The following is a 15,710-nucleotide window of genomic DNA, read 5'->3' on the forward strand; positions in this document are numbered from 1 at the left end:
TTTTTATTAATTAAGTTAAATTGTATAATTTAAGTGATTAATTAAGCTCACTTAAATATAATATTTATTTTCTACACAATTGAGTATAATACGTACACAGTTGATTATGTAAATATTGTGCACAGTTGAATTGTATATACAGTTGAACTCAATTACTTTACGTGATTCATTTGCAGATATGTCGTCGCGACGTGTAGCAATTCGTCATGGTGGTCATTGAGAGAGATCGAATTACATAGGTGGGGACGAGGTTCTTGTATACATGCATGTGGGTTTGTTATCTTATGATAATCTAGTACGAAAGATTAACGAGCAACTGGATTGTGGTGAAAGCGTCTCTGATTTTTTGTTTCACTACCTGACGAGCATGAGCGATGGATTTTTAATCTCCTATGTCAAATTCAAGGGTTAACACATCAAATGGAATACTTGTTTTTTATCAAACACGTATCAATTACTACGATGCTATCATATGTACTCTAACACGTACTCTTAGTATACTTAACTCTCATGCGATATATGTCCAATATGTTTGAGGGGGTAATGGAATTGAACATTATTGACTCATTTTTATTGAATATAATGCCTATTAATTGAAATTGCATACTTAATTTCACTTAATTGCATAGGAATTACTAAAACATGCCCCGTTTGTGGCCGACTGTGTATGTAGTTGTTAAACTGTGTACGTAGTTGTGCACTGTCATCGTGCACCGTAGAACTCTTGTTATTTTCCCGATTTGAAGGACATGGGGCATCAGAAATTTGGATTTTTAATCTCCTATGTCAAATTCAAGGGTTAACACATCAAATGGAATACTTGTTTTTTTATCAAACACGTATCAATTACTACGATGCTATCATATGTACTCTAATACGTACTCTTAGTATACTTAACTCTCATGCGATATATGTCCAATATGTTTGAGGGGGCAATGGAATTGAACACTATTGACTCATTTTTATTGAATATAATGCCTATTAATTGAAATTGCATACTTAATTTCACTTAATTGCATAGGAATTATTAAAATATGCCCTGTTTGTGGCCGACTGTGTACGTAGTTGTTAAACTGTGTACGTAGTTGTGCACTGTCATCGTGCACCGTAGAACTCTTGCTATTTTCCCGATTTGAAGGACATGGGGCATCGAAAATTTGGATTTTTAATCTCCTATGTCAAATTCAAGGGTTAACACATCAAATGGAATACTTGTTTTTTATCAAACACGTATCAATTACTACGATGCTATCATATGTACTCTAACACGTACTCTTAGTATACTTAACTCTCATGCGATATATGTCCAATATGTTTGAGGGGGTAATGGAATTGAACACTATTGACTCATTTTTATTGAATATAATGCCTATTAATTGAAATTGCATACTTAATTTCACTTAATTGCATAGGAATTACTAAAACATGCCCCGTTTGTGGCCGACTGTGTACGTAGTTGTTAAACTGTGTACGTAGTTGTGCACTGTCATCGTGCACCGTAGAACTCTTGTTATTTTCCCGATTTGAAGGACATGGGGCATCCGAAATTTGGATTTTTAATCTCCTATGTCAAATTCAAGGGTTAACACATCAAATGGAATACTTGTTTTTTATCAAACACGTATCAATTACTACGATGCTATCATATGTACTCTAACACGTACTCTTTGTATACTTAACTCTCATATGATATATGTCCAATATGTTTGAGGGGGTAATGGAATTGAACACTATTGACTCATTTTTATTGAATATAATGCCTATTAATTGAAATTGCATACTAATTATTAAAACATGCCCTGTTTGTGGCCGACTGTGTACGTAGTTGTTAAACTGTGTATGTAGTTGTGCACTGTCATCGTGCACCGTAGAACTCTTGCTATTTTCCCGATTTGAAGGACATGGGGCATCGAAAATTTGGATTTTTAATCTCCTATGTCAAATTCAAGGGTTAACACATCAAATGGAATACTTGTTTTTTTATCAAACACGTATCAATTACTACGATGCTATCATATGTACTCTAACACGTACTCTTAGTATACTTAACTCTCATGCGATATATGTCCAATATGTTTGAGGGGTAATGGAATTGAACACTATTGACTCATTTTTATTGAATATAATGCCTATTAATTGAAATTGCATACTTAATTTCACTTAATTGCATAGGAATTACTAAAACATGCCCCGTTTGTGGCCGACTGTGTACGTAGTTGTTAAACTGTGTACGTAGTTGTGCATTGTCATCGTGCACCGTAGAACTCTTGCTATTTTCCCGATTTGAAGGACATGGGGCATCAGAAATTTGGATTTTTAATCTCCTATGTAAAATTCAAGGGTTAACACATCAAATGGAATACTTGTTTTTTATCAAACACGTATCAATTACTACGATGCTATCATATGTACGCTAATACGTACTCTTAGTATACTTAACTCTCATGCGATATATGTCCAATATGTTTGAGGGGGCAATGGAATTGAACACTATTGACTCATTTTTATGAATATAATGCCTATTAATTGAAATTGCATACTTAATTTCACTTAATTGCATAGGAATTACTAAAACATGCCCCGTTTGTGGCCGACTGTGTACGTAGTTGTTAAACTGTGTACGTAGTTGTGCACTGTCATCGTGCACCGTAGAACTCTTGCTATTTTCCCAATTTGAAGGACATGGGGCATCGGAAATTTGGATTTTTAATCTCCTATGTCAAATTCAAGGGTTAACACATCAAATGGAATACTTGTTTTTTTATCAAACACGTATCAATTACTACGATGCTATCATATGTACTCTAACACGTACTCTTAGTATAAGCTCGATTAAGTTCGTATAAGCTCGATTATGTTCACGAGTCTTAAAGTATTCAATAAATAAATCATAATTGCTAAACAAATAAAATTCTGTGTAGATACAATTTTATACTTTTATTACTAAGAAAAATAAATCACAATTGCTAGATTATCACTCTTGATAAAAATTCAGTCAATCTACAGCCTAATCAATCTACAGCCAAATCATATTATTGGAATCCTAAATAATCATGTATATGGCAGGAATACACATTCATCAAAGTTTGCAATAATCAGGAGTTGTTTTTTATCAACAAAAATAATAACTATATTCCAAAGCAACATGTGTGAAATTGCAATAGAAATGTAAATTAAAGCTAAATGAATTATATTACTCCATAAGTGAGAAACGAAAAATGGGAGTAAATCAAATAAACCTTAAAAAAAATCAGTGGGATACAACATAGTTTCTTCTATCTAAACAAACTGAGGCTAACAGACTCATGCTGAGTTCCACAGTAGAATCGGCGAGAGTCGCCATCGGCGTCGGATCTCCCGACTAAACCAAAGCCTCCGTTGCTCTGGATCGACGCTGCTGTTGCTTCTCCGGTACTCTCAACGGGGAAGGAGAAGAAGTCTCGGTTCGGGTGAGAAGTCGTCGTTCGCCGTTCGTTCGGGAGAGACAGAGGTCGCGGTGGGGAGAAAAATAAGAAGCAACTCCAATTTTTCATTTTGTTTTTTAATTATTAAGGTCAACTTTCAGTTTTTTATTTTGTTATATTACAATTTTTTTAAGTCAAATTTGATTTAAATTTTGTTTTATTTTTATTCACTAATTAGTAAGGGCATGCTTGTCTTTTCATTTCATTTTGACCCCCAAAGTCATGGTTTAAAAGTGGTGGCTATATAAGTCTCAAACTATGTGCTTTTGGTTACATATGTCTTTCTCCCATTCCAAAATACATATATGGAGCTTCAAAATAATTTGGTTTTTTTCTTAATACTTCAACTTTTTAAGTAATTACATTAATAGCTATCTTACAATATTAATCATATTTCAAAAATAAATTATTCATTCTTCTATTTTTATATATATAACGTAAGATAATAATTATTTTATTATAATACGATAATATTTTTAAAGTATGTGACATTTATAATTACTTTCAAATTCAAAATTACAATAAATAGTCAAATAAAAGTAATAAGGGAAATATAAAAAATAAAAAGTTATTTCATTCAAATAATATGCCGAAAGTTTAAACTATTATAACCTATTCATATTTAAATTCAATTTATAAATATCATGTATCAAATTAAACCTCTTTTCACCAAATTTTATTTGATATACACATTGCATATTTTATTTAAAACATATTTACACGCAAAAACAAATATGATCTATGCAAATAAAATAAATAAAAAAATCACAAGTTATTGTGCCTTAATTGTTGGTTGGATAAGTGAATTCATTTTTCTTTTTAAAAATAAACGTGAATTTAGTTTCAGTATTAGATAGTTGGATTATTTATATACATGTATGGTGATATAAAATTGTTTATTATTTATCTATTGAACAATTTAATTGTAAACTTACAATTATTCATTTAGTTGTAAAGTTTATATTATATTCTTCTAACTGAATTTATTTACACACTCTCCCGTTTTATAATATGCCATACTATTAATATTAAAATTCAACTTTTGATATTATAGATTTTAAATAGTAATAAAAAAACAAAAAACAAACCATAAATAGATACATTATTATTATTATTATTATTATTATTATTATTATTATTATTATTATTATTATTATTATTATTATTATTATTATTATTATTATTATTATTATTATTATTATTTTAAAGAATATTCACATAATTCATTTATAATGCGGTCATTTTGTAATTTGTTTAGAAAATAAACTATAATTTGCAATTTGATGTCTGTTGATAGTAATGTTATTTAAGTGCTTTCAAGAATTTTTTAGGTTTTTTTCTTTCCTTTTTATAATAGCTTCAATTTAATAGCAATGTTATTTAATTCTATTAATAAATTTTATACATTAAATAAATCTAAATGCACAATATAATAATCAAAATATCATAAATAAAAAGAGAAAGAGAAATAAGAAAAAAAAAAGTTTACAAATAAGAAAAATGTGATCTATCTACAAAAAAATAAAAAATAAAAAGAAAGTAATTTAAAATATAGTCAAAAATTTGTATCCATTTTTCATGATATTATGCATGGATCAGGTATCATGGCGAATTCTTCATAGAAAATGGGGCAGTTGTTTTTTGTTGGAAATGTGTTAACATGGCAGTGGATCAAACAATTTTTCTCAATTTCAACTTTACCTTTCAAATTAAATTTATTTTCACACACTTCACTTTATATATATAAAGATATATAGATTTATTCAGTAGAATATTATATTGTTCTTAATTAGTTCATTGTTTTTAAATTAATTATTCCTTTTAATTAATGGTTAGTATTAGAAACGATGTTTCGTCACTGATTTAGACAAATATTTGAAGGAAAAAATTTAATCATACTAACATTAGTGTGAGGTGTTGAGCCTTTGAAGCTTTTTTTACTCAATAGGAATAATAGTGTTAAGTTGTGTAACATGATCTAATTTTTCATGAGTGTGACTTTTCCTTGAGCATTTGGGTGCTAGTTTTGGATGATCCCATCATCAGAATCTTGAAAAATGGGCCTCACCTTTTACAGCCCAACTTACTCCTCTGAGAATACACATATCAACAACTACAAAATCTACCTTTGGAAAATCTACCACTAAAAATTTTCAATTTTATTTTTTTGGGCGTTATTTTCGATCATATCATTATCATATGTAAGCCACAATCCCCTTGGCCTGGGCTATAAAATTCGGTAATCGATTTTTCAATTCTGCTTGGTTTTGATACCATAATTCCACCTTGAAGAGCCACAAATTAAAACGCCTAATTTGCTCATCAACTTTTCAACTTAATTACTTGGTGTATGAATCTCCAATGATGAAATTAAAAACTTGGACGCACAACTCAGATCATAGACTTTAGATTTCCTCGATCGAAGTTTAGTTTTTATGTCGAAATCTAAACTTCAAATTTACGTTAAAGTTAAAGAAACCCTCGTGATATATATTTTTGCGCCACATAATCTTTGTTGGTCAATTACTTTGATGTTCAATGTCCGATTGACAATCAAAAGTGATTTGAATGCTCTTCACGATAGCTTGGATTTGATCATCGAAGACGACCAAAGAGCATTATCAGCTAAATAATGGAAGAGGGACCCGGCAATATGTGAAGACATCGAAAATTGTTTGACACATTGCAATTATAATCAACAAAAAAAGATGTTTTCAGGATCACAATGAGCTGGCCGCGAAGAAGGAAATTTGAGGTCAATAATTCAAGAGGGATATAGGGACTCGAACCTCTATAAAAAAAACAAAAGCAGAAGGAAGCAGAGGATCATCAGAAAACTCATCTCTAGTTTCTACACAATAAACACTTGTTATCATTTCCAATTTTATAAAATTTCCTTTTCTTATATGTACCAAGTTCAGACTATCATAGGTAGCTAAACAAGTTTGTTTGTCTCCCTACATGAAATGTTACTTATGTATATTAAATATTTTATAACTTTTCAATAAACATTTTGCTTTTGCGCAACCTTTCCAATTGAGTAAAATTTTCTTTCATTCACCAACAAAATATAATACGTCAAGATTGGAAATCTTTAGAGAATATCATCGCTTAACCATTTGATGCTTCTACGTGGTTGAATCGAATATGTAAAACGAGGATGATATACTCTAGGTGATTCACAATTACTACTGAAGGAGGAGTGTTGTAATGATCTCTTACGGTTGTGTGGTTGAACGTGTCCCGAGGAGATTGACGGTCCGTAAAACGCAATAAGAAAAATTCAGAAGTAGTTCGACTAAAAGATACTATGAAATTGGTTTACGTTAAGTTAATATCAAAGTTATATAGAAGCATGTTGGGTCTGATAAGTCTTCCCTGACTATTTCCAGTACGTATGAGAAATTGTATAAAAAAATGAAAGTAAAGAAATTTATTTTAAGGGGTAGTTTTATCCGTAAGTTAAGCATAAAATATAAGTATTTTATAAAAATAAGCAATTTTGTGTTGTCTTTTAAGTGTTTTTCCTACACAAGTAAATTGAAAGTGACCCCTTAAAAGGGCATTTTATCAGGGATGTCAATCCAGCCTGAAACTCGTGGGCTGGCCTGATTAACCCGTCAATCCAAGAGGATTAGGGTTGAAAATTTTCAACCTGACTAGCCCATAATCGAATAGCCCGACACTCGATAGGGTCAACCCGACTTACCCGGTGGGCTAGCCCGAAACCCGAATATTTAACATAAAATATTTAGATATACAAATTAAAAAATGACAAAATATTATAAAGTCTCATCATTTGACTATTCTGTATTTTTGAGATGCTTTGATTCTATAAATCAAATTATTATTGGATATTTTATTATTTTTTCTTTAACAAAGTTGGATATTTTATTATTACCAACTTATTTTATATGTTATGTAATCTTGATATATTTCTTCAATATCTTATATTTTTGCATTTCATCCTTTCTATATAATTTGTATCTTTGATTTCTATGTATATTTTATACATTATACATTTGATCATTAAGAATAACAAAATACAAGTGATTGTTTTATTTTTACGCCTTTAACCCGCTTAGTGGGCTAGCCCGAAATCCAAACGTTTAGGGTTAAGGTTGAAAACTGTTGGATAGTACACCCGTGAAGCACAATACAACTTAAAACAAAAGGAAAGATTACAACGGAAAAACTGAAAATGCACTTAAATATAAACTAGAACAAACTCAAAGCCGAGTCGAGGAGTCATCTCTCCGCAAGACGAGATACGCCCCGGTAGTGTTCACTATAAAGCGTGTCGTCCCCAAAGATGAAACGGCTCCGTCCTTCAAAGTAGCAGCACCGCGAACTAAGAAGGCTCCGACGAACTAAATGAGACGAAAATTGAGCTTTATGCTCCTACGAATGCAGCTAGGATGATGATATGAGATGGAGAGCAGAGAGAACTTGTGTGTTGGTGTGTTCTACTCCATCTACAAATGAGGCTATATATAGCCACACCATGGGAGTTGAAAGGCCTTAGCTTTCATGATGCCATCATGGCTCATCATGGCTAGCCATTAACCATGGGTGGTTACAGCAGCTGAAAGGCCAAAGGTCTTGGCAGTTACGACAGCTCAAAGGTCTCACGTGTAGTACACAGTTTTAGTATATCATTTCCCACTCACCAGAAATTGGTTTTGAGACAATGAAAATTCTGCGATTTTATATAAAAAAAATATAGAATAATCATATTATAACAACCACCACAAATTAGTTAAATATAAAAATACACAAAACTAATTTCCAACAAAAATTTATAACTTGACAAAATCTTCAGCCCGATTAGTCCGCACCCGATTAATCGAAAATCCGATAGGATTGGCCCAAAATTCGGTGGACTGGTTCGATTGACATCTCTACATTTTATACATATATTTTAGAATGTAGGCATTTAGTGCATATAAATTTAGTAAATTGGGTAATTTTGCACTTTGCCCTATTTTTATACCACCATAAAATCAATGGTAAGAATTTTGAATCAAGTTAAAGAAAGCTCTTAATAAAACTATGGAATTTAAGGTTCAATAAATATATCAAATTGAGGCACACAATTATTTAATTATTTTTGTTGGATTAATAGAAAGATTAAATGTAGAGCTCCAATATATATATATATATATATATATATATATATATATATATATATATATATATATATATGGGAAAGCTACAGTGAAAACACTTCTTAAAATATAAATATAAACGTTTTTTAATGTACGAATTTTATCCAACAGGGTTACGAATTCATCCATCATGATTACGAATTGTGAAAAATAAATTTTTGCTACCTTTGTAATTCGAACCCAGCACCACGAATTCATCCAACAAGGTTACGAATCAATCCCCTATATATATATATGTAATCAATGTATATTTTCGAAAATTTCACATTTTAGTAATTGATGTGTGGATGAATCTAGTGACGGGGGTTCATGCCACTATCTTCCTCGGTTCCTCCCTAATTCACTTCCTATAAATAGAAAGTTAAATTTGGAGGAAGTGGTGGCGATTTTAGCTAAAACTGTAGGAAACCGGACGAAATGTTACCTAAGAGGCTCGTGCAAAGATAGATGCATGTCGGGGTAATTGGGCGGGGTTAGTGTGAATCTGCTTTTTCCTGGATTAGATTAGATTCCTCAACACAAAAAGAAAAGAAAAGAAAAGGGGGAAAAAAAAAAGACATCAAAATTCTTAGTACAAAATTCCTGAATTTGAGATCTATTACATTTTCCTCTTAGATCTTACAAATCTTCACTCTCTCACTCATTCGATTCGATCTCGACATTGACAGATCTCATTTTGAAGCGGCTTGTCCCCGCCACATGGGCTCTTCGCAGTCCGCTCGAATCCCGTCGGAAGCCGAGGAGGAAGAAGAAGAAGAAGATGACGACGACGTCGAAGACGAAGAGGAGGAGGAGGACGACGCCGTCCCGCGCGACATTCCCGACAGCGCCGGCGACCATGCCGTGGTGAAGAAAATCCTGGAGCAGGAGCCGGAGATGCTGCCGTGCCACGCCTCCGCCTCACCGCTCTCCCCGCAGCTCTCCGCCTACGGCACGCCCCGCACGGGGCCTTCGATCAAGGTGTGGGATCCTTACAACGTCCTCGCCCCCCCGCCGACGCTTCCGCCGCTGCCCGCGCACTTCCACCGCGGCTTCTCTGCCGTCCCCGCCGACGAAGATCGGGCGATCACCGAGGTCTACTTGGTCAGCCACGGCGAGTGCCACATGAATCTGAGGCCCGATTTGATCGCCGGCCGCTGCCCCGACGCTGCCCTAACCTCCAACGGCAAACGCCAGGCCCGAGCCCTCGCTGTGTTTTTGAAGTCCCAAGGTGTGAGGTTTAGTGCCATTTACACCTCGCCGTTGGATCGGGCTCGCGCCACCGCGCAGGCGGTTTGCCAGGTCTGCTTATTTTCTTGCTTGCTTTTTTCATAGACTTGTGAAAAAATGTTGATGCTTAAATCTATGTATAAGAATTGCTACTGCGCCTGAATGTATAGAGCTGCTATAATCTTGAACTAATGTAAATCTCAATCTCTTACTTGGTTTCACTCTATGTCAATGCAATCATTGAAGTTGGAAAGTTTTTTTGATCTTTAGTTCAAATTGTGTGTTGTTGCGTTTCCTAGTATGAGTAGTGAACGGGTTCAAGAAGCCAATAGCTGAAATGAGTTAAGTGATTGATAGAGTTGTTCATATGCAGGGGTGATTTCTTTAGCTTTTGTATATAAGTATTTAGATAAGATCCTAACCATGAGCTGAAACTTAAGATGGTGAAGTTCAATCACGGAGTTTGCTAATCTGGGATCTTAGTGGAAGAGTAATAAATGCGGACGATTAGTTTAAACGGGGACTATTTCTGCAATATCGTTGTTTATGCAGATTCTTATGCATGCCGATAAGCAATTTGTAGTCAATCTTTTCCCTCTCAATTCAGCCATAGAAAGGCATTCCACATATAAGGGTTATTTCAAATAGCTTATTTGAGCTTCATACTTTACCTAGAAGAACAATTTTCTCTTTTTGGTTATTCTATTAAATGGTCCGCAATCCACATGATACAGCCTTGCCTGTCTGCTGAAAGATCTTAGCAATAAATCGAAGCTCCTTATTTGGAATGGTTCAACAGTATCATATTTCTTTTTTGTTTTCCCTAGTTACTTCTTCCTCAGCAAAATGCTGGCAATTGTTCACATTCCTTATTGAGACTGATTTTACTTTAAATTAATGGACAAGATACTGCTGCTTTATGCTGATACTAAAGCTTGGATATGTGACTAAAGTTGATCGAATTAACTTCTTTTCCCCAACCTATTTGTGCCATTAACTTATACTCTGTAAGGATCCCAGCTAGATAATTAGTTCATAGGTAGAGTTGCAATTCAAATTATACATTAGAAGTGATCAATTAAGTGCAGCTACATCCTGTTGCATATAGCACTTGAAGCCTGAGCTGTCTAGCGTCTGTTGTGTGTTCGTCCCCAATTTTGATTGGGTATATTAAGAGTACTTTTCTCAAATTCATGCATTGGTTGGTTTGGGGTCAGTATTTTCTTGAAATTAACTCAATTGAAATAAGTCCTTTCTGTAAATCAAAGTAGCCCAAGTGACAATCAAAGATTCAAATTGTTCTTCATTAGCTGGATGATCAAACGTCTTCACCCTTCCAAATGTAAATAGTCATGATCAGTTGCTTTCTGATAGTGTTCAAGAGACGAAAACTACTTTTCAATTCATGGTTAAAGCATAACCATGTAGGTGTGAGCTCTAAAGATGAAGTACCTTGGTGATTCTAGAAGCTCTATATGGCTTTAAATTATGTAAAGATTGATTATAACTTGAACGAAGGTCAAACCTCTTCGTGAAACTTGGCAATCTTTGTTTGAGAAAGCCGCTTCAAAATAATTACTGGTGAAAAAAAAAACGTGATTGGAACTTACTATATTCTTCAATCTTATAATCAAATTTGAATTATGCAGGAGTTGAATTTCTCAGAGGAACATATACAATCATCCGATGCACTCGTAGAGATGAGCCAAGGCCACTGGGAAGGATGCCATCGGTCAGAAGTTTTCACCCCAAATACAGTGAGTTTAATGGAGAAATTCCAGCCCGATTTTTCTGCACCATCCGGAGAATCACTGAGGCAGGTAGAATTCCGGATGGTTCAGTTCCTAAATGGTACGGTCGTGGCATTTCCTGACAAATTTAGGTCTGATTTCTCCCCACCAGATCCTAGTGACAACCCAGTTTTTGGAAACAACAGCGCTCATGCACTTCCAAACTTGATACCCGAACGAGATGTGCCTTCTCTCGCACCACCCAATTGGGATTCGTCTCACAAGCACCGGCAGGGCCTTCATAGGAAGAAATCCGGTAAGAGCAGGCTTCAAATAGTGACGACTGGAGATAATGAGGCCGATGACGAGATGTCTCCCCGAGTAGTACCCAATAACCAAGGTCTGGTACGTGACATAAATGTTAGAAGCACCTCTTCTCACGTGTCATCATGTGTTGGAGTCTTTAGCCACTCTACACCGATCAAATGCCTCCTGACCGGCCTCCTCGGCTGCAGCTCTGTAATGTCACAGAAGTTCTGCATCGAAGATTCTTCAATCACCGTGCTGCAACACTCATTGAAAGCTGGTTGGCAGATAAAGAGATTGAACGATACATCACATCTTCGACTTCTCTAAAGGTAATAAGACCAGAGCGTTGGTTTGTCTCTTTGTTGTTTGTTACACGTAGAGGCTCTCTATGTATTCATTTCTTGTACCCTCACTATATTGATTTTCCATGGTGTATGGTTCCATTTCCAGTAGATAAAAGTTGATACTGGAGTTTGGACAACACTCATGAGTGATTCTTTGTGTTTGTAGACACTCCAATTTGGGGAGGATTTATGTTGTCATGAAATCCAGTTTTGTTGTTTATTTACTACTGCCTGCAGCTTTGTCATTGTTAGCAATGTATATTTTATTTTTTCATTTTTAAGTTGTCATTGTTAACAGTGTCGCTTTAGACAATTTGAAGAAGTGAAATAATCTGATACAACATTGTTGTGTAGAGAAGAAAATAGTGATTGAGAGGTGAGTTCCAGCAGTCCCTAGCTAGGAAGATGAGCTTCTTTTGACCATTTATTCTCAAACCTAGCTAGAGAAGAATGGTGATGGTTGATTGGACAAAACAATGCATGGGTAGTGAGTCTGCTGCCTCATGAACTCCTTAGAACATGTGCAATGAAGAGCCCCCTGAGAGCATCTCCAGCCCTTGGCGCTTAGGCGTGGTGCTAATTGGTGGTCCAGCGCCACCCATCTTCAGTGCATTGGCGCTATAAGTGGTGCTAAAATCTTCATTTCCAATTAATTCCATGTTTACTCTAATTTAAAAATCAATATTTAATTAAAATAAAAATTACACTACCAAAACGAGACCATGTGCTCCAAATTTGAAGTGAGACGAACGTGCATGTCGTGGTCTCGCATAGAGGCTTGTCGTGCCACATATGAGCGAAATTTCGACGGAGCACTGGTGCGAGGACGAGCTGTGGCTGAGCACGTTGCTCGTCGCCGCTTGAGGATGATGAGGACGAAGGTGGTGAGGATGATGATGAGGATCAAGGCATTTTGCTAGAGAGAAGAAGATTGGAAGAAATGTGAATGAAAATGTGAAGAATGGGGGTATATGTAGATATTAAAATTTTTAAAAATAAAAAAATAAAAATTAAAGGAGCCGTTGCATTTTGCAACGGTCAGCCAACGGACTCTTCCAAATTTTTAAATAATTTTTTTTTGGGCGCATGCTTCTCATGCAAAAGTCCATTTCTCCTTCGTGCCTCGACACCAACATTCGTGCCGCCCTCGAGCCATCCAGCTGCGTCAACCCGCCACCCTCCATTTCATGCCAGCTCGATCCGGCACCAAGGATCTGGGCTAGAGTTGCTCTTAGGGCTCTATAGAGGTGGGTTCCACCTTAGAGCCATCTCCTCACCATGAGGGCTCTGTAAGAGACTATAGATTTTAATTATATTTTTTGAAAATAATGTATTTTAAGTTTAAAATAAATATTAAATTTTAAAGTAAAAAATTTCATTAAATTTAAATTCGAAGATTACAATAATTAAAAAATTATAAAAAGAATAAATAAATTAAAATTATAATAATTAAAAATTGAATTTGAACTACGGTTGGATGACACCAAATCATGCTCAAATGTGTTCGATTAAATCTTTTTGGAGGCGGTTGTAGACTCGTTTATCGTGAATGTTTGTATCTTGAGCCAAATACGCTCGTAATTCATGCGGAACTCCTTGCGTAGCTTGATATATGAGTGTTGCTCGACGTCTTTTTGTTCCCCTCATCTTCCCATTTCCAAGCATTTTTTCTTCATCGTCGATTATCATGTTGTGCAAAATTATAAACGCAAACATGACATCGTTGCATTGCTCATTCTTCCATAGTCGAGCATGACCTTTGATAATAGTCCAACGGGCTTGAAGAACGTAAAAGCTCGTCCTATATCATTCCTCGAAGGTTCTTGCATCACTGATGTGTGTATTTTAGTTGCTTATTTTAGTGTGTGTTTTGCTGTGGTTTTATATTGATTTTACATGATTTGTGACGTTTTGGCACATGAATTAGATGGATTGGAGATGAATGCTCGTGGGCGGAGGAAGTTAGTGAAAGTCGAGAATTGTGGAAGAAGTTGATTGATTTTGGAGGAGTTTTGAGATTGAGCTTGGATTAATTATTCTAGATTTAATTATGCCCAAAACTCATGTTTTAATTATTTTTTGAGGCTTTATTTTTTAAAGGGCCGAAGCCCATGTTGTTAGAGGAAGGCGGCTATCTTAGGGGTTAATTACCCATATATATATTTGCTTTAGAGAGAGCCGCATGCATGGAAGTTAAGTTTAGGTTTATTTGCTTAACAATTGATACAGCCGCACTTTTGGACTAGTATTAGATGTTTGACTTTGATTAGAATTAGGGGATACACTTATTTCCTTAGTTTAATGCAGACGTTTTTTTCTTTTAAGGTTTTTCATGCATGCAAGGTTTTGATTTTACTATATTGCATGTTTTCTCGCTTTGGAAATTGGGGAAGAGAATAGCTACTGGATCTTGAAGGAGTTTACGAATTGTGGTTAATTTTATTCAAGTTCAATTTCAATCGTTTTAATTATTTCGTTAGTTTTAATTTACGTTTTATTTGTTTATTTCATATTTGATTATTATGTTTTCTTTTATTTCTTTAGTTATTGTTAATTTAATTATGAGTAGCTAAGCTTTTAATTCGGCGAGAATAATGAAACATTAATTTAATAATCTGTGAGACATAATTGATTTTAAAATTGATTCCTATTGATTCCGATTAATTCCTAGGTTTAAAGATAATTCCAATTTTATTTAAGTTTGATCAACTTAAGTTTAATTGGATTATAGTCAATTAGCACCTCCAATCCGTAATTGTTGGAATAGGGCTGATTAGTGATAAAACTACCATGTTCGTAGTAGGAATTAATTGACATATTAATTATTACTAGCGTATCTAGGATAATTGATATAAATTGGGTTCCTTCATCTTAATGCTATTAGAATATTAAATCTAAGACTGGCGTATCCAGCTAGGTTATATTTTAATAAGGGAAATAGACAAGACTAGCGTATCTAGCTGTCTATCGACACAGTAAGTAGGAATTGGGGTATGTCAGTGCGTATCAAGGTATCCTATAACTAATTGGTTAATAGGGATTAATTAATTATTGCGTCAAGGATCAGAGATTAAATTACTGTGGATTTATTTGAGCCGAATTACCTTCTTTATTGATTTATTTCTAGAGTATTTTATTTGATTTAATTTTGTTTTCTTAGTTAATTAATATTTTCTCCAAAGTTAAGGTGTGGTGGCATCACCGATTTTATAGATTTAGGGATTTGAATGATTTTTAACTGCTCTCTGTGAGATCGACCGTGCTTACCATTATACTAATTTATTTTGGTAATTCCGCAGGAATTATTTGGTGGTATACGACGTCCACTAAATTGGCGCCGTTGCCGGGGAGCGGTGTTAATTAATTCTTTTCCCTTTGTCTATTTTTCTTTTTTTTATTTTCTTTGTTTATGAGCAGATCGTCCAAGCCGAACCTCCTCTACGATAGTGAAATTGAGAAGACCGCGAAGAAGTCAGTTGGTGTTCT

The 15,710-nt window shown here is 34.6% G+C and overlaps 1 protein-coding gene across 3 annotated transcripts; it reads left to right on the forward strand.

Moving 5' to 3' along the window:
• The first annotated feature begins 8,906 nt into the window (after nt 1-8,906).
• On the forward strand, nt 8,907-12,448 carry LOC131015991 (uncharacterized). Of its 3 annotated transcripts, none has more exons than XM_057944530.1 (3): nt 8,907-9,104; nt 9,301-9,913; nt 11,491-12,448. In XM_057944530.1, the coding sequence occupies exons 2-3, from the start codon at nt 9,332-9,334 to the stop codon at nt 12,205-12,207; spliced, it is 1,299 nt and encodes a 432-aa protein (XP_057800513.1). In that variant the 5' UTR covers nt 8,907-9,104; nt 9,301-9,331; the 3' UTR covers nt 12,208-12,448. The 3 variants fall into 3 exon arrangements, with proteins under 3 accessions (XP_057800513.1, XP_057800512.1, XP_057800514.1); XM_057944531.1 differs by having other exon boundaries at nt 9,102-9,913; nt 11,491-11,661; nt 11,744-12,448; XM_057944529.1 differs by having other exon boundaries at nt 8,987-9,913.
• Nucleotides 12,449-15,710: the final 3,262 nt, after the last annotated feature.

The sequence above is a fragment of the Salvia miltiorrhiza genome, chromosome 3, assembly GCF_028751815.1.
Source record: "Salvia miltiorrhiza cultivar Shanhuang (shh) chromosome 3, IMPLAD_Smil_shh, whole genome shotgun sequence".
NCBI classification, from domain to species: Eukaryota; Viridiplantae; Streptophyta; class Magnoliopsida; order Lamiales; family Lamiaceae; genus Salvia; species Salvia miltiorrhiza.